General features: G+C 46.2%; 1 protein-coding gene across 1 annotated transcript in view; it reads left to right on the top strand.

Moving 5' to 3' along the window:
- LOC146194887 (uncharacterized) overlaps positions 1–15,245 on the top strand; it is a 73,969-nt gene extending 58,724 nt beyond the window's left edge. Inside the window, exons 12-15 of the mRNA XM_084596658.1 lie at positions 3,518–3,638; positions 6,205–6,394; positions 8,325–8,467; positions 14,354–15,245. Coding sequence (XP_084452784.1) covers positions 3,518–3,638; positions 6,205–6,394; positions 8,325–8,467; positions 14,354–14,647 — 748 coding nt within the window. The 3' untranslated portion in view covers positions 14,648–15,245. The remainder of the gene's footprint in view (positions 1–3,517; positions 3,639–6,204; positions 6,395–8,324; positions 8,468–14,353) is intronic.
- Positions 15,246–18,858: the final 3,613 nt, after the last annotated feature.

Raw genomic sequence — 18,858 nt, 5'->3', positions numbered from 1 at the left:
GGTGCCACCGAGCGATCGTCCCGATCGGTTCGTTGAAGACGATGGTGACGTGAAGGGGAGAATGTTCAAGAAAAGATAGAAGAGAATGATGATGAAACAACTTTATTGCCTAGGATATGGGTGGTTAGGGCAGGAGGGCTTGGTGTGGCCCACAGACGGGAGCGACTTCCTGAGCCCACGTGGCGAGTAAAAGTTGTGCAATTTTATCTGGTCGGTGTAGGAGTATATTCCAGCCTTCCTCGATGACGATGACCACGATGATGCTTGGGTGAAACGCCTTCTTTGGAGCTTTTAAGCCATCCACCACCAAAGCATCAACGGAACCGATGGCTCGAGGTCGCTTCGGGTGGCTGGGCAGGGCGGAGGTTGCATGTTCATGTCTTTCGGTTCTTCGGGTCCTTCGGGTATTTACTTTGATCTGGTCTCTGGACAGTTCGTGTGTGCGCCTTGTCTTCACATCCGGGCTGGGGACTCAGTGGCGGTAGTTGCGGCTGGTAAGAGCAGGGCGAAGCTGCGCGGCCATCTCCCAGGGTTCTCGGTCGATGGTCCCAGCGTACGGATGGCGTCGATGCTCCAAGGCAAGGATGGGGATGACGTACGCCGCACCTCCAACCTAAATGTTACGTGATGACAAGCAAGAAGATGGCACAACAAGGCGACAGGATGAACGATGATTTAATGGCTGGCCTAGCGCGAGGGCTCCTCTCGCGCCAATACTGATCTTCTTCGCAACAATATATAAGGATATATTTAACCTGAAAGCATAAACATATTGCATAAATATATTGAACACACTCCAGTGGCGCACTTCTTACCGCCCTGTGCCACCCTCGGCTGTCTGGGTAGTGTATCGCTAGGAAAACGCTGCTAGGTCTCTTTTGCATCACATCGAAGCCGCTTATGACGCTGCTTCGGGGAAGGTCAGTGCCTATTATGAGATGTTTTATCCTGTTACCACTACGCCGCAAGCTGGATGATCGCTCTTTAAAATTCATTTCAGCAGTGCGAAGCCGACGCTATGCTTCCGATAGTTAAATTGGCTTCACCGCGCGTCAGCAATGTGTCGCGGGATATGGGCATGACATACTGAAGACCACCGTACAGCACACCCCAAGTTGACCTCGTCACGCAGCTTCTGGGCGCTAGCAGTGTCAGCAAGTGTCAAAGGCACCTCAACCGATATTTCTCCTCGGTTGCGAAGTGATAGAAAAATGCCATTTCGAGAAGCGCCACTTATATACGGACGCGGCCCGCAACCTGTACATCGAACGACCCCTGCCTTGCTTTTGCACAACATTTTCTACTCGTTTCTGTGTCTTCGAAATGACCAGTAATTCGAAATATCGGAGCAAAATGTATTCGTGCTTGATATATTACTGTATGTGTCACCTGCCTCACAAATTTCATTAAGCACGCGCAGTCTTACTGCATGTAGGTGGAGATGGGGGGGGGGGGGGGGGCATAGGCGGCGCTTGTTCGCTTTTTCATGTTTATTCATACAGCTCAGTTATTTTTTTTTCCAACCTGACTCTCACTGAGTCATGCAGATTAGGTCAGAAATAGAACAATCGGTGTGCTGAACTTAATAAGCAATTATTCCTATTCCCACGATTTGCGCCGATACTGATACGCTGCTTCCCAATTTCCAGTGTGTGCGCAAGGCAGGTCAAAATGATAATTCCTGATGTCTTATGTAAAATATTATTTTCCTCCTAAAGGTAGGTTCCAATATGCAAAATGTTCCTTGTTAATTCATTTTCTTTTCATCACCTGCGACCGTACAAAGAAGACAGGCACCACAAAAGTACGCATCACAAAGCGCGCAGCCCTGGATGCCTGCCGCATACTCTCATATGGCCACCTGCCTAACAACAATGTTAAGCACACACGCAGCATGGACTAAACGTTCAGACGTGCTGCCCACGAAATTGCTTATATCTTTTCCACAGACTACTTCAGAAAGAAAAAAGAATAAAAAAATTTGGAGGACGCTTAAGCTTTGTCTTCAAGAGTGGAACGCGATAGCGTTATTGCGCCTCGTTCGCACCGCCCACTCATTCGCTCGGTATTGCGTGGCCTTCCTCGTGGTCGAACACCAGTTGACGGAGATGGTCCATCAGTGCTCGCCGGCGAGGAAGACACTGATGAGCAAGACACTGTAGCGCTACGGGCACTGGTAGACGGCGCCGCTTCCATCACACGCGTCTCAAGAGCGACCGCGCAAGGCCCTGCAATACAACAAGGAGTGTAAGACAATGCGCTACGGCGCAGCAATCACTGATGAGGCGCTCCGCGTCGGACTTTGCACTCACGAATCACGCGGTGAGCGCCGAGCAACGCAGCGTTCGGCGCGGCAACGAAACGTGCGCCTGAGCAAGCGGAACGAACCAAAGAACTCGGTGTCTCGGAGGGAGAAAGCCGGGCAGCGACGCGCCACGAAGGCGGACGCAATCATGGGGCTGACGCCTTGATGGGATCGTCCTCTGATTGATTTATAGGAAGGGAAAAGCGCGGTAACTGTCTCACTTGTTTTCTGTGGACACCTCAACCGCGCCGTAAGGGAAAGGAGGAAGGTGGGAGTGAAAGTGGAAAGATAGAAAGAGGAGCCGTAGTGGAGGGCTACGGGGTAATTTCGACGTCAGGGACGAGTGGCGCGCCACGTGTCGGTGCAGCGCCGCACATTGCGAGGAGGGGATCTTCTGTGTTTGCCGCAAGATGGCTCTGCATGTGCGCAGAGCGCAGAAGAAATGTAGTGGAAACGTACTTTTCTAAGGCAACACCGCATTCACTAGAAGCGCTTTTGTACCGCTTTCAAGCATCGAACTCGTGGCTGAGTATTAGCGTCTCCGTCTCACACTCCACAGACCCCGGTTCGATTCCCACCCAGCCCATCTTGGAAGTTGCTTTTTATTTATGAAGTGCATGCCGGGATTTATCGCTCACGGCCAACGCCGCCGACGCCGACGACACCGGCTTTTCTGCGACACGAGCTCTTTAACGCTATCGCGTTATAACAACTTTTCCATGGCAGTATTTCTTCGCTAGGGAAGGTTTTGAGGACAAGACAGAAAGAGCGATATCGAAATAGAAGATAGTTTTCAAGTGTTGCAGTAGAAAACGAAAATAAACGCTTTCTTAAGAAAAGGAAACTACCGCCAACTGTGGAATTTATAGGAGTTGCAGCATGCCGCCTTTTGTTCTTTTCTATGTAATCACGGCGCCGTGAAATGCGCGCAATTTTTTTAATGCGACGTGCAATTTCCATTGAACTTCACAGTCGCTAGCGCAACCATTTTGACTGAGTTTGCTTTGTCCTAGTCGCGCTTCCCATTTTTCAAATAGCAAGCTCAGCCCTTTTTAATAAGCATTCTTTAGCACCTTCAAAGTTATTTTACGTCCTAGCAGATATGAACAGTGATATGTCTATACTGATGGTATTCTAAGTATTTCAATTGCTTTGCTGAAAGAAGGAATGAATGGGAGCTTTACATTTAGTCTTGTACTTTGTACATTTCAGAGAGACCGTGAGGACGCTTAGTGACATCATTTACTTGCCATTCCTCCACGCCCCAGCTTTCATCATCGGCGTTCTGTTCAACCACTGGATAACGAGGGTACGAAGAGTGTCCATTACTAAGGTAAGATACCTCGTTTTTGTTTTTTCGTTTCGTGTTTAGCTCCCTAAAGACCATTTTTCAAGGATATTACATAAAAGATTATTAGAATTTTTACGCGTCGAACTTGGTATCCATGTGTTATGATGAGGATATACAACTTTTGGCTCTGCACGCAAAGCGGACAGGACACGTTGTCCAGTTTACGTAATACGCTTGGGATTAATTAAATGTCTGATGGGAAGCACGCGCAATATGTAAAGTCTAAAACCAGAGGTGATGCGTGACGTGCTTACCGAGGGCAAGCAAGCATTCCCACTGGGAAAAACGATTAATGTCCGCATTAAAAAAAAAAGTAACAAAATTAGTACTTCGAGGTATTATGCATAGCTGCGACTACTACGATGTGACCTATATTTTGTTCTGTGTGACTTGTTTGTAGAGCTATTGCTTGTACGTTATGACTTCTAGATTAATTTCAATGTACTATGAGGTTACAATTCCAACTAATTAAAGCTGATTATTTTGAGATAATCGTACAACTTCACCATCTCGAAGTCGCGTCATGCGTACTTGCGCATTTCTTATTTCTCAGATAATGCTCGCTTTCCGAGCCAGTGCTCGGCTTCGCTCTCCTTTTCGCAATTATACTGCAGACTTCCATGACTTGTGAGGAGTGCAATATGCGGGGAAGATGTCAATGCAGAGTTAAATAGAACAGGAGGATCAACCTGTGTGGCTATCAACAGCGTTAACACTCCTACGCAACTGCTCACAAAATTTTGTCCCGAATCGCGTATAAAATCAAGATGCGCGCAATTAAAGGCATTGCTACTATATGCACTTATATGAAGTATATTAAGATTTTAGGGGAAATAGGATCTGTGTAGGACATCCTGGCGTAATGAACCGGAAGGACAGTGGCATTGCCATGTCTATCCAAAAGCGTTTACGTTAGCAGAAAAAACAAACAGTGTTTCAACTCCACCGAAAACTGTCTTGGCATTGGTTTAACTTCGCTTGAGTGCTTAACATTAAAGAATGATGCTTCACTCGCGAAATAGATCATTCCTGGACAGAGAAGCCAGCAAAGTTTCATATTTAAGGTTCTTGCTACGCTCACTAACATACTCAGCCTTCTCTCACTTGCGGAGTTCGGTTTGGCCGAATTCCCCGTATTCTTCATGACATAGATTTAGTATACTATCTGTCGACGGAAAGCTGCCAGTTCAGCCTAAGCTTTAGTGTAGTGAACGCATGAACGCGCGAACGCCGCCATCGTTAAACTCGTTGATGTTTACCAGATAATTTTTGCTTCTTAAATCTTGCCTATCAACAAGCTTTCAGCCTGGGAACGTAGATCGCGGGAAGATGGCGAAGTGCATGCAGTGTAGCCTTCGGCTGCTGTAAACAATGGCAAAATCGTCGCGTCTGTTGTATTTTTAATGGTATGTTGCGTCGCGTGCCTGTACTGTACCCTCACATAGTTATCTCACGTGAGTGCTGACTCTCAGAGGTTTTCGTTCATACGCCTTGCAGTAGTTCACGCATAGCTCTCGTTGTGGAGGATAAAACCTGGCATACAATTTGCTAACATAACCACAGTGCGGCTCGTTGACTCACGCGTGCGTGAAGCGATATTCTGGTTCTTTTTCTTTTTAGTTTTTGCCTGGCGTACAACGCACGAAGGTTCCATCGTGATGCACGAGGGCTCAACCGGCTCTTTATTAGGAGCGGCATCTTATTTTAGGTGAATTTACCTTGAAACTGCCAGGTGAAGCTGGCTGTGGCGACACTCTAAAACTGAATGTTCAAATCTAAACTCAAAGAGCGTATGCTTAGTATACTTGCGAACATGGTTCACAATCGCCTATATCAGCCCTATAAGCATCAAACAGTTTCTGAAATATCTCAAAATATATGTTTTGAACCTTGAAAAATGCATAAAAATTTGGCACAAGTATCGAATCACGTGGTTTTTCAAACTTTAGTAACTGCACTCATTTTTCACTTATCGGACAAATAATACGCTGGCCACATTGATAACTTTCATGATGACGGTTAAAGATGGTGCAGCCCAAGTAGCTAGGGACTCTAGCCCAAGTAAGCTTCTCCTTTCCAGTTTAGTTTTACCCCCTGCTGAGATGATCGTCTCTGCAACGAGACACTTTCGCTAACCTGTGAGCAATCCATGGAAAAGCGACTGGTAAACACCGGCAGACCAACAGCTACAATGCAGTGCAAACGTGGGAAATTTCGAAATTTCCCCGGTCGGCTTTCGCCTTCGCGACCTCGTAGATAACCTGCGGGCAGATCGCTTTCAACCGGCGCCAAGCTATCTTCATCTCATAGTCGAACGCGTTATTCCAAGCGTTTGGAGCTACGCATGCTCACCTCCCTCCCGTTCCTCTCCGGTGCTGATTGAAAAGAAGGGGGTCTGCCAGAATAATTATGCCACCGGATTGTTATCCCCTGTAAGTTCTTTTTTTATGTCGTTTTATGTCGGGAAGATGGTATGGTGGCCACCACCATTAAGCATCAAGGAAGTTTATATTTATTTGCAATAAAGGCCATCCAAACCCCGTTGCAGTGTGTGCGAGCCATGCTGTGGCTCCTGTCTGCCGCTGCGCTGGTATGGGGCGCCCTCTACCCGTGTCTGTGGAAGTCCTGGGTACCTATCCCGACTGCAGCGGCATCTGTGCTGTTCATCGTCGGTCTTCGCCTAGCCTGGTGCATGTCCATGGTCTTCGTATTGTGGGTGGCCACTACGTGGAAAGCTGGTAGGCATCGTTGAGTTCTCTTTCAAATGTTTGAACTAGCTAGTGACAGCGCTTTACTGGTGTTCTCTTGTAACACGTCATAAATAATGCCACCTCTGTATTTGACTCCTGTTACCGCAAAGGCGGAAAGGTACGAAAGTTTGTCCTCTAATGCATCTTCCTTTCTTGAAGAGCCTTAAATGTGGATATGACAATGTTTTTTTTTCAATACAAGCATTAACGGAGTCATTAAGGCTTAGTGACTCATGACATCTTCCGTGGTCTAACACTTCAGTTCCCTCTAGTCGCGGTGGCTCAGTGGTTGGATGTTCTCGACTACTAAGCTCAGATATCCAGATTTCTATGGAGGCAAAACGCAAGGCGCCCGTCTACAGTGCGGTGTCGGTGGATGTAGAAAAAGATACAGGTAGTCGACATTTTTTCTGAAACCCTCCATTACGGCTTCCCTCATAGCCTAAATCGCTTGGTGAATTAAACCGTATTATCCGAAGCAAATTATTCATTTCACCACAAGCACACAAAAAAGCACGTCCATTTGTAGATGCTTCAGCTTGTGATCCTTTGGAAACTTCCGAATAAGTGATTGTATGATAAAACCATTGGCAGCTCCAGTGAAATGTGTCTTACTAAGTGAGTGAGCATTATTTCTTAGCCTGTAACTGTACCGTGCACAACACCATAGGCCGCATGCCGAAGAGCAAATCAGCCACATCAACTAGCCTGTGTCATAAACCTTCAGTTTACGTTCGGAGATGATTGCCACAGTCGACAACAGGATACTTAAGTAAAACCGATTTCTGAGGTATTCGGTGCTATACATACCTTGCCGACAGTATGAGGGCATCTTTTTTTGTTGTTTTTTTAGCATGGTCAAAAATGTTTCATTTTTTGTCATTTTGAAGAAGTTTCATTTTGTTGTTTCGAAAACGAAGTTGAAGTCAGCGCCTGTCCAGTGTGCGTCTATTTGTGAGTTTGTGTTTTTAGCGCTGTGGAATCTTTCCTTTTCTATGACAGGATATTTTCAGCCCGGTTAACTACTTGCAGCTTTACCATGCGCATCTTTGGCTTGTTATGCAGGCGCAATAACCAATGTAATCAAAACCTTTGCCAGCACACACCATGTTACCAAAAGAAGAATTCCTGGAGCACTCCAAATTCACCACCGTGCTTATTGGCAGCAATGTAAAAAGCTGATTAGGCGTATAGAACACTCTTGCAACTTTGGTTGTCACTGGACACTACATTTTATAGCTATAGGCATCTTTAATGCCAGTAAACAGTATCTAAGCTAATTATCAGCATCTGCGCTATAGACATTACTACTAGCACGAAGTACGACGGAAGACGAGTAAAACAGTAACCAACACAGGGTGGTTCTTCTGTTACTGTACTTCACAACTTGAAAGTCAAGAAATACTTTTTTCGATTAATTGTGAATATATTTAGTCTTATTATACTGATGGGAGGTAATCACTGCAGTCTGAATAATAAACTGTTTACACATTTTAATCGGATAAAAATCACTTGAGAGTCATAATTACAGGCATATTGATATGTTCTATGCCAGCGCGCCATTCAGTGGTCTGGGGCCAGTAGTCTACACAGGCACAGACTGTGTACTTATTTCAGTGTTTTTTGTAGATCGCACTGGTGCCCATCTGGGAACACTATAGAAGGTGTTTATTTATCCGACAGGGCTAAGGATAAGCGAGCCTGGACGCAAGTGGCACCAGTCGGCTCTTGCCCGTCGTGAAATGGAAGGTCTCGGGTTACAGCAATCAATCATGTGATTGTTGCGAACTTTCTTACAATTTACATTGCGATCAACGTCCACAAAGGCGAAATCAGGAGCGTCGATCTAAATCCAAACGCGAGACGTGGACCTGGATAAAAGAGCTTTGCTCCATTTTATCCATGTTATTATCTCCAGGTCTTGTCCACGACGTTCTTGAATGTCGGACGGTAGCGGCGCTGGGTCGGCTCTCCCTGGGAGCCTACCTCTGTTCCTGGATGATCGCCATGCACGGCGTGTTATCAGCACGCCACGCGCCTGAAGCTGGTCAAGCCTTCATGGTAAGCCCTGAGTTTGCGTCATCACATACTTTCACATGTTATTGCCGTACATGTCGTCCTTCCTCAACCACCCCTTCCACTTTGCGCAACAGTACGCCATTATAAATGTTGTTCTTGGGCCCGCGTCTGCAATCGTATGTTACAATAGTGTTTTCCCTGAATTACGCTAGCGGGTGAAGATTTCTGATAATGTTTCACTTCTGTGACCGGTCAAGACACTGCAACATGCGCAAGCACTTCGTATTGAGGGACCCACTGAGTCTCATTGCACACGTTGGGAGTTAGCCTTCAACCTGTATTAATAGGATTTTGCTGCGGTGTGCATGTTTACGCATGTTATTTATGTTTCGGCGAAGAACATGTGTGTGTGTGTGTGTGTGTGTGTGTGTGTGTGTGTGTGTGTGTGTGTGTGTGTGTGTGTGTGTGTGTGTGTGTGTGTGTGTGTGTGTGTGTGTGTGTGTGTGTGTGTGTGTGTGTGTGTGTGTGTGTGTGTGTGTGTGTGTGTGTGTGTGTGTGTGTGTGTGTGTGTGTGTGTGTGTGTGTGTGTGTGTGTGTGTGTGTGTGTGTGTGTGTGTGTGTGTGTGTGTGTGTGTGTGTGTGTGTGGGAGACGGGGTGGCTCTCCCCTGCCGTGCCGGAGGGGGCACCTTCAGAAGCGCCTCCCCCACAAGAAGCACGCAGCAGCGGAAAGCAACAGCTAAGCCCAGCTTCCATCCCCCACCACCTTCCAATCATCCGCTCAGCAGAAGCTGATGCCGTGGCGTACGGAACTTCGCAACAATTAGTAAACAAAAAAAAATATAAAATGCTTTGCAACCGGAACTCATAAATAAGATTTATCTCGTCAGATTGTCCCATCCACTGTTATATATCGCATTTCAAGGGTTTTGCAATGTTGCTAACATATTCGAATACGAATACTCATTTTCAACAACACAAGAGGCGCCTGTGCACATGGACTTCACCGGACGGTCTGTACAGGAATCAGATCGAATATATTCTACCCTACCATCACATCACCAAAATCCAACTCAATAAACTTAACGTCCTACACCGCTCAGCCGTTAAAGCTGCCCTCCATTTACCTCGTCATACCAGTACAATTCGGCTCCTTCAATTAGGCATTCATAACAATGTTGAGGAGATAATAGAGGCGCACCTCTCCAGCCAACAACGTCTACTCCGCACAACATCTACAGGCACTCATCTCTTGCGCTCAATGGTCTACAATACCCCTGATCCCTCACCTCATACTCATATAGCCATCCCTCCGCATCTGCGGAGCCTCCTCGAGCTCAAACCCCTCCCACGAAATATGGATCCCGAACACCACAAAGACCGTCGCGCAGCCCGTGCCTCATATTTTTCCAAACAGTACTTTACACGCCGAGACATCATCTACACGGATGCTTCACACAATCCGGACATTCCTCACATCTGCACTGCTGTATTCACGGACATTAGCGGCTCAACATTCAATGCCTCCTCCATCCACTGTACTAGCATCGCCGAGGCCGAATGCTTGGCCATTACACCCGCAATTGCACACATCAGTCAGTTGCAGACTCAGCACACCACAATATGCACAGACTCCCAAACAGCATACAGATATCTACTGCGAGGAACCCTCCGACACTAATCTGCTAAAAGATTATCTACTCTACCTACCCCTCCCAATACCATCACCATCACATAGTTTCCTGGGCATGAGGACATCCTCGGAAATGAGCGCGCTCATGCGTTTGCCCGAGATCTAAGCTTCCGGGCGCCGGTGGATGTCCTCCCCAAACCTTCATTATACACCACCATCGAACCTCTTGACTACACTACAGTTGTTCACTACTATCGTCGTTGCCGTGTCACGTACCCGCCACCACATCACACGCATTCTCACATCGACAGCACGTACTGGCGACAACTCCAAACACATTCTTTTCCATCTCCTCAATTTGCCCACATATTTCACCCCACGGACTTCCCACCATACTGCACCACATGCAACGCCACCCCACCCACTCTCTACCATTACTTATGGGAATGCCCACATCCCACCCGCGTTCCTCCCGTCAAACACCCCACCCTCTCCTCCTGGGAGGCTGCCCTTCTAGCCACGCAACCTGCAGATGAGTTACGGCTGGTCGAGCGGGCTATGCTAGAAGGAACAGCCAGAGGGCTCCTGGACTAAGAGGTCCTCCTGGGGGTGTTTACATTTTTTTTTCAATAAAGTCTTTTCCTCCTCCTCCTATATTCTTTGTCGGCAGAGATGGAGAAGTGCTATACAAGCAGTAAAAACAAGGCCTGGGGCCGATTGTGGCACCGATCATCAGCTTCTTTTTGCCAAATTTAAGCTTCGATTGAGGAAAATGCAGAAAAGGCCTTTCAGGTGTGATCTGGATCAAATTCTATCAGAATATGCTGTGGAAGTGAGGAATCGATTTCAAGAATTAGATCTAGAAGACAGAGAGCCTGAAGAGATATGGACTGATATGTTCGTGATATAATACAAGAAGTTGCTGCTAAGGTAATTCCAAAGCAAAAGAAATGCAAGAAAGCAAACTGGTTATCTGAAGAGGCTTTGCAAATAGCTGAGGAAAGGAGGATGGCAAACGTTATGGGGGAAAGAGAAAGATACAAGGTTCTCAATGAGGATTTTCAGAAAATATCAAGGAGAGATAAAAATGCCTTCCTGAACATACAGTGCCAAGCAGTTGAGGACAACAGCCAATTAAGCAGCACAAGAGCTCTGTATAAGACATCCAAAGATATCAAAGGAAGCTTCTGTGCTAAGCTGGGCGTGATAAAGGACAAACGAGGCAAGGACCTCACTAAAGCCTCTGAGATAAAGAAAATGTGGCAGGAATACACAGAAGAACTGTACAAGAAGGACCCGGATGTCCAAACCCAACATAAGATGGTTGTGATTACTGATCTCGAGCCGGGCATCCTGAAGAGTGAAGTTGAACGGGCCTTAGCCAGCCTTGCTAAGAACAAGGCTACTGGAATTAATGGCATTCAAGCTGAGTTGTTTCAAAACCCCAACCATGACGCTGTTAACATATTGCATACATTATGTCAGAAGATTTGGACAACCCTTCAGTGGCCACAGGATTGGAGGAGGTCAGTTTACATCCCCATTCCAAAGAAAGGCAGTGCCAAAGATTGTTCCAACTACCGCACGATCGCACTTATTTCGCATGCTAGCATGGTGATGTTGAAAATCCTCCAAGGTAGGCTGCAGCAGTATGTGGATTGGGAGCTTCCGGACGTGCAAGCTGGGTTTCGCAAGGGCACAGGAACTAGAGACCAGATTGCCAACCTTAGCTGGATCATGTAAAAAGCAAGAGAGTTCCAGAAACCCATCTACTTCTGCTTTATTGATCATGCGAAAGCGTTTGACTGCGTAGATCACCGCAGACTGTGGCAAGCTCTCCAAGAGATGGGAGTTCCAATTCACCTCATCTGTCTCCTCAGGAACCTGTATGAAGGGCAAGAGGCTACAGTCAGAACTGGGCATGGTCTTACTGATTGGTTTTCGATTGAGAAAGGAGTGAAACAAGGCTGCATACTGTAGCCCTGCTATTTAACCTATATGCAGAGTGCATCATGAGGAAGGCCGGTCTGGACGAGTCTTCAGCTCGAGTGAAGATTGCTGGAAAATGTATCAACAACCTTAGATATGACGACGATACCACTTTAATGGCAGAAAGTGAAGTGGAACTCGAGACTTCTGATGCGCATACAAGAAGAGAGTGAGAAGTTTGGACTTAAACTGAACATTAAAAAGACAAAGATCATGGCGTCTTGCCCTATCAAGTCCTAGAGCATCAAGGGACAAGAAGTGGAAGCTGTGACACATTTTCTCTTCTTGGGCTCCAAGATTACCCCGGAAGGAGACTGCAGCCATGAAATTAGGAGACGCCTGCTTCAGGGAAAGAGAGCCATGGTTAGCCTTGACCGCCTAGTAAAGAACAGAGACATTAGTCTGCCAACCAAGATCCGTATAACTCGTGCTATGGTATTTCCAGTCGTGATGTATGGATGCGAGAGTTGGACTGTGAAAAAGTCTGACAGCCGAAGAATTGACGCGTTTGAATTGTGGTGTTGACGGAGACTCTTGAGAGTTCCTTGGACTGCCAGAAGATCAAATGAGTCGATATTGTCGACCATAAACCCTGCGTGCTCATTGGAGGGTCAAACTTTAAAGTTAAAGCTCAGCTACTTTGGTCATCCGATGAGAAGAGAGGAGTCGCTGGAGAAAGATTTGATGTTGGGAAAGGTTGAGGGTCGCCGGAGAAGGGGTAGGCAGCGAACGCGACGGTTAGATGGCATCCTCGAGGCGCTGCAGATGAACTTATGTGATGTTAGGAAGATAGTGAGAGACCGGAAAGCGTGTCGTGACATGGTCTATAGGGTCACGAAAAGTCGGACACGACTAAACGACTGAACTGAACTGAACATATTGCATGTCACGTTGTTAAAACCAATTTTCGCTTGGCAGCTTAGTTTTGTGCATGTTGTAGAGAAATCACCAGTTGCCCACCACGAAGCCATCATATCGACTGAAAAACGTTCTTCACTGCCCTTTACCATCACTTTGCTAGAGATATCTTTAACCTAGCGTCAGCATTTTTGCGACGACTTAGGCGGACACTTAACTGATCTTTGCTGACTGACGTAATTATGTATTTCTGGCATTGCCGAAACGAATCCCACATGCTCTGCGCGGTGCAGAGCGACAGCCGCGCTGCCTAACATTGCTGGAAGCACGTAATCGCTGTACTTGCCGGGGATCTCTTGATTAATCGCTTACTTCACACACATGGCCCAGGTGACCATCAACTATAAGACCTTCTGCTATCAAGACTTTGGAATTTGTAACCATCCAGAAAGATGCACAGACAGCATGATAGGTGCTTCGAAGCCCTTGGCGTCATTTTACGCTACCAAGTCCCAACCCCTGGCAATGACTGCGACGAATGACAGTTTAGCAATACCAAAGTACATCTGCGTAAAGAAACATTATTGCTGCATTCCAGAATCCTCACGTGAGCCTGTACTGAATGAAATATTCGATATCAAACAAGAATTTCCCTTTTTTTTTCTCTCTCTTTTGTCTTTACTTATGTGAGTGTCAGTTAATATGAAAGAGCATCAAACAAGGGTTGAACAGGGCCGCAGTTCGTAAACCGAGCCAATGTTTCGACAACGGGACTTGTCTTCATCAGACGAAGACAAGTCCCCTGGTAGAAATGGCTCGGCTTGCGAACTAAGGCTCCCCCTCAAAACTATGTGCGCTTGTCGAAACATTGGCTTGGCTTGAAACATAAGGTTCCCTCTCAACAATATTGTTCCGTGCTCTTCATACTGTGTAGCCATCTCCTTTGTCCCGTTCTACTCTGGATTCTTTGTGGTTAATGTACCAGCGTAAGAATCCCCGTTGTCTCTTCCCAGGCAGGACATCGGCCCAATATTGGTACTGCATTGCCTATGCACTGGTCCTATGTTCGGCCGAACATGGTCAGCATAGTACAAATATTAGGACAATAGTTTGCATTGCCTTGGTTATTTCAAACACACATGTTTAAATATATATAATTCTGCTTTAACAAAGTGCAGATAACCTCTTTGCTGCATAAGAAGGGCAAAACTGTCAGGCTGCTCCAAGACGCGTTTTAATTCCTATCCTGACCATGACGAATAAATGGCTGGGTTGGTGACACTTCTAGGACCTACTTTCATTTTTCATCTTCGCTCGCACTGCCTGAAGGTTCACTTCTTTGCGTTCTCTTTACCTACGCATTACTAACTCGTATGATTGATAAGCAGCTGCGGGACCTGTATGCTCCGCTCCTAGACTTAAAGAAACGCATAATTCTTTTTCCGCCCAGATTCGAGACTTCGTGGCCAACACGATGCTCAGCTACGTGGCCGCGCTGCTGTTCTACGTGTCGTGTGACGGACCGGCGCAGTCGCTCTGCGCGCTGCTACGCACGCTGGTGATCGGCCGCGAAGCTGCGCGGCGGCGGCGCTCCTTCGACGAGTGCGACCGCAAGGTTCGCTTTCTGTCCGAGCTGCTGGGCCTGGAGGCTCCGCGATGCGCCAAGGAGTTGCCGCACCAGCAGTATGCCTCGCGAACACTGCAGAGGATCTCGTCAATCAAGGACATGGTGCTGCACCTGTGAACGCCGCGAGAGTGCGCTATGGAACGCTGCTGCTGCACCTGAAGTCGAAAACCACTCGGAATATAAATCCATTAAGTCCCTGAGTCCAGTGATAGCGCACAGTGAATGAACTTTGTGGCCCGCGCTTGGCTGGAACTATACAAATGTGTTCGGTTCGTCTAGGAGGTGCCCGGATGCCAGGTCACGGACTAAGCCCCGCCTCGGCAGGATCGAGGGAAGGTCAATGTTTGGTGCTTCGGAATGTGATCTGCTTACCGATTCATATCTTTCCTTGCGAACACTTTCAACCGTTTATAGATACTCATGAGTATCCTCCCATGTGCAATTGCGCGTCAGTGCGATACTCCATCTCAAAACACAATGGCATATTAGTGCAGATACAAGTCTCCGTTAAAAATTTAGTCATTTGTTTGTTTTTATTAAATGAAATAAAATGTTTTCCGAACACTGTGGGCGCAAGCCCAACAATACTCATCGCTTTTCGAAAGCGAAAGTTGAAACAGTGAGGGAGAGGAAGGGAGGAATTGAAGCCTGCACGCAGATTGAGCGGCAAAGTTGAAGAATCTGATTTCGTTGAGAACTAGAAGAACATATGCCTTTCGGGCCCATTCATTTTTGCCAAGGATATATAGTGCCGCATGAGAGGCCGTTTTCCGACAAATTGGAAAAATATGCCGTCCGTCAGACACCGTTACCTATCACAATTATTTTCCTCCTCATTATGCCGATGCTGTGCGCGACATCCAGAGTAATGTTCTTCGCGATGATGGTGAAGACGAGGGGCCGACTTCGATCATGACCTGCATGAAGTTCAGGCGGGGCATCTTCAGACTTCTGCCTGGTGGTCCTATCTATTCAAATGACAAAACCTATACAAAGTGGCATGCCTGCAACGTGACATGATGATAATTACATACCTGCCAGTCTGGGGACTTTCAAATTCTCAAAAATCAAAGGGGAGAGGAGGGTAGGTTATTCAGCGCATTTTTTTCTAACTTTGAAAGGAGGCATATCTTTAAAAAAAAACTCAAAAAATTACTCTCTAGAAAGCTCAGTTTTGTTGATCCATTTCCAACAATATTGCTGAATTTCACTTGTGAAAACGTCTGCGGAATTAACGTGCTTGAGAACCTTCTTCAATAAGTTCGCTGGAAACAAGTTATCACGTTCCTTTTTGCAAACCAGCAGACCCAAGTGTTCTTGCGAAGCGATATCGTCCTTGATGTCGACATCTTGGCAACTGTACGAAAATTCAAGTCACAGGTAAACGCAGTCCATCAGTTGAACTTCCCCTTTGCTTATTTGAAGGCACGAACGACCATAGTTTTGATATCTACGCTTCAAAAACGTTTCGAAGTATTCTCGAGGCTTCGAGCACTCCATAGCAATGCAAAGCCGCTCCGGCTATGAATCACTGGAGTCTCACCTTGGACACGGCAGCTGGTGGCATACACACAAAAATGGAGGCCAGCACGTAAAGACGATGCTGCGAACAAACACGTAGCAATGGCGACAAAGAGTAATGAGCAATGACATTACTTTGATGGGTCTGCGGGCGCGGTTATATATTTTCGGTTATAGATTTGTGGGCTCTCTGATAGCCGATACAATTATCTCACGAATGGCATGTATTTCCCCCTCTCTCTCTGGCAGCCTGCATAGAGAGTTTAAAATGCTTGATTAAGCAGTGCGGAGGACGAACAAGAAGAGGAACCAAAAATTGAGGGGGTCCTTTGGGAAATAATTGCGGAAATAATTTTTTTTTTAAACATTAATGGCAAAATTCATGTAATCGTAAGAGAGGCCCATATTCGTAGATTCAGCGCAAAGGTTTGATCTCATAGGTCCAGGCGTTCTGGTCGCTTACAAATACTTCCACTTCTTGTGGTGCTCGTGTCCTGCAACGGTTGCAGGTGTCTTGATGTACGTCTTGCTTGTCCTCTGTCGGTTTGTACAACGTAGTACCTTGGTTCTGTGGCTGTGTTATCACGCCGTGTGATGCAGCTCCAGCGAGGATGCGCACCGCTGTGCCCGGTGGTAAGCGCTCTCGGCTCCGTACCTTGTGCCGGGTGTCGTATGATCGTTTTGCACGAGCTCTGTAGGCTTCATTATTCTCTCTGAATTCGCTATCGTGTCATACCAGCTTTGGTCCTATCCTTAAAGGGGAGCTTAAGTATCCTTCGGCCAACTCACCACTTCCATTGCAATCAGTAGCCCGACTAACGGAGCAATTCAAGATGTGAGATGATCCATGCACATAACTTAGAGAGGCGGGAACAAAAAGCTGGAGCTCTCTCTGGCAGCCTGCATAGAGAGTTTAAAATGCTTGATTAAGCAGTGCGGAGGACGAACAAGAAGAGGAACCAAAAATTGAGGGGGTCCTTTGGGAAATAATTGCGGAAATAATTTTTTTTTAAACATTAATGGCAAAATTCATGTAATCGTAAGAGAGGCCCATATTCGTAGATTCAGCGCAAAGTTCGTTAGATTTGGCAGGTATGTAAAGGCAAGACCTCTATTTGGAAGGCCTCTTCCTGCGTACAATTAATGGGCCTCTGCAGCCAAGGTCGGTAGGCTGGCCAGAAAGCCACCTCAGCGACATAAGAACTCCAGAGGCACTCAGACCGCTATCGTGTCATACCAGCTTTGGTCCTATCCTTAAAGGGGAGCTTAAGTATCCTTCGGCCAACTCACCACTTCCATTGCAATCAGTAGCCCGACTAACGGAGCAATTCAAGATGTGAGATGATCCATGCACATAACTTAGAGAGGCGGGAACAAAAAGCTGGAGCTCTCTCTGGCAGCCTGCATAGAGAGTTTAAAATGCTTGATTAAGCAGTGCGGAGGACGAACAAGAAGAGGAACCAAAAATTGAGGGGGTCCTTTGGCTCACAAAAGTGCTTCAAGGCGAAAGCCTTCCCCGCCGCATTGCTAATGCATTGCCTGCGAGACAGTTTGTGATTGACTAGAACTGTGACTGATACTGCGCCTTTTCATTGCTGTCAACCAATTTTAAATGCCGCTCATGCCTGCTGTACTGCGCATGATTCGATTGCTATTGATTAAGCATTCATTCAATGGTGATTGGCATATGCCCATATAAGGCATGCACCCGAAACCCGGACACATTTGCTAACGACAGTATGAGGTATTAAAATCTTTCACGTTTGTGCCGTCTTCGTCATCGTCATCCGCACTCTTTAATCAAACCGTCCGCTTTCCTGCAATGGAAAGGAATAAATAAATAAGTAAAGACCGAAAGAAAGAAAGAAAGAAAGAAAGAAAGAAAGAAAGAAAGAAAGAAAGAAAGAAAGAAAGAAAGAAAGAAAGAAAGAAAGAAAGAAAGAAAGAAAGAAAGAAAGAAAGAAAGAAAGAAAGAAAGAAAGAAAGAAAGAAAGAAAGAAAGAAAGAAAGCTATAGCCCGTGCCTCAACACTTGCAGGACTTCTAAATGCTTAACTTGTACAGGGTCTCGGTCAGATGTAAAAAAAAATATGCTGCATTAAAAGGCAACTCCGTTTTAGTTTGTGTTTCTTTTTATTTCTTGCGTGTCACTGGAAGACTGTAAGACTGTCTGCGTCCAAATTTGCACCCAGGGGCGCTTTTTTCTGGAATTTTAAAATCTGAAGGTTCGTGGAATCAACAGGGGCGATTTCCTTAGCGAAGCTTACCTAAGTCACGTCACGTGGTACATGCACCTGCCGACGATCACTGCTTTTCCTAAAGGAAAAACGTTCGAGCTTAATTTGATCATTTCCGACAAGTATGATCGAGACTATCACTACAGTCGGCAGTAATCTATTCAATACCCACACGCAAAGTGTTTTGCAGTACCTGTGGCGTCGTACGACGTCACATAGTTTTACTGAAAGCCGTTTTGGTTTTAACTTCTTTAGAGTAGTTATTTTATCCTTGTTATTACAGCAAACATTCAGGTCTAAAAATATGATGTGATAGTCAACGCTGCATTTTAGGTACAGGAAGGGAAGTATTCCACCTGTAACCCGCCTTGCCGCTAAGCGTGCATGATTTAAATTACTGGGGTGCACTATGCTTAGTAACGTTGTTTAGTTGCCGTTTATATTGGAAAAATTCGGACGAAGTCAAATTGTGGGGTTGAGGGACCAAACTTATGGGGTGTCCCACCCAAATTTGGAACTCACCACTCAGTTCGCCATAATCAAACTATGTTAGACGCCAATTTTGATCAAA

The sequence above is a fragment of the Amblyomma maculatum genome, chromosome 3 (genome assembly GCF_055883805.1).
Source record: "Amblyomma maculatum isolate TAMU_Amacu chromosome 3, ASM5588380v1, whole genome shotgun sequence".
In the NCBI taxonomy this organism is placed as follows: Eukaryota; Metazoa; Arthropoda; class Arachnida; order Ixodida; family Ixodidae; genus Amblyomma; species Amblyomma maculatum.
Note: the sequence above shows the minus strand (reverse complement) of the source record. Positions and strands in the feature narration are given on the sequence as shown.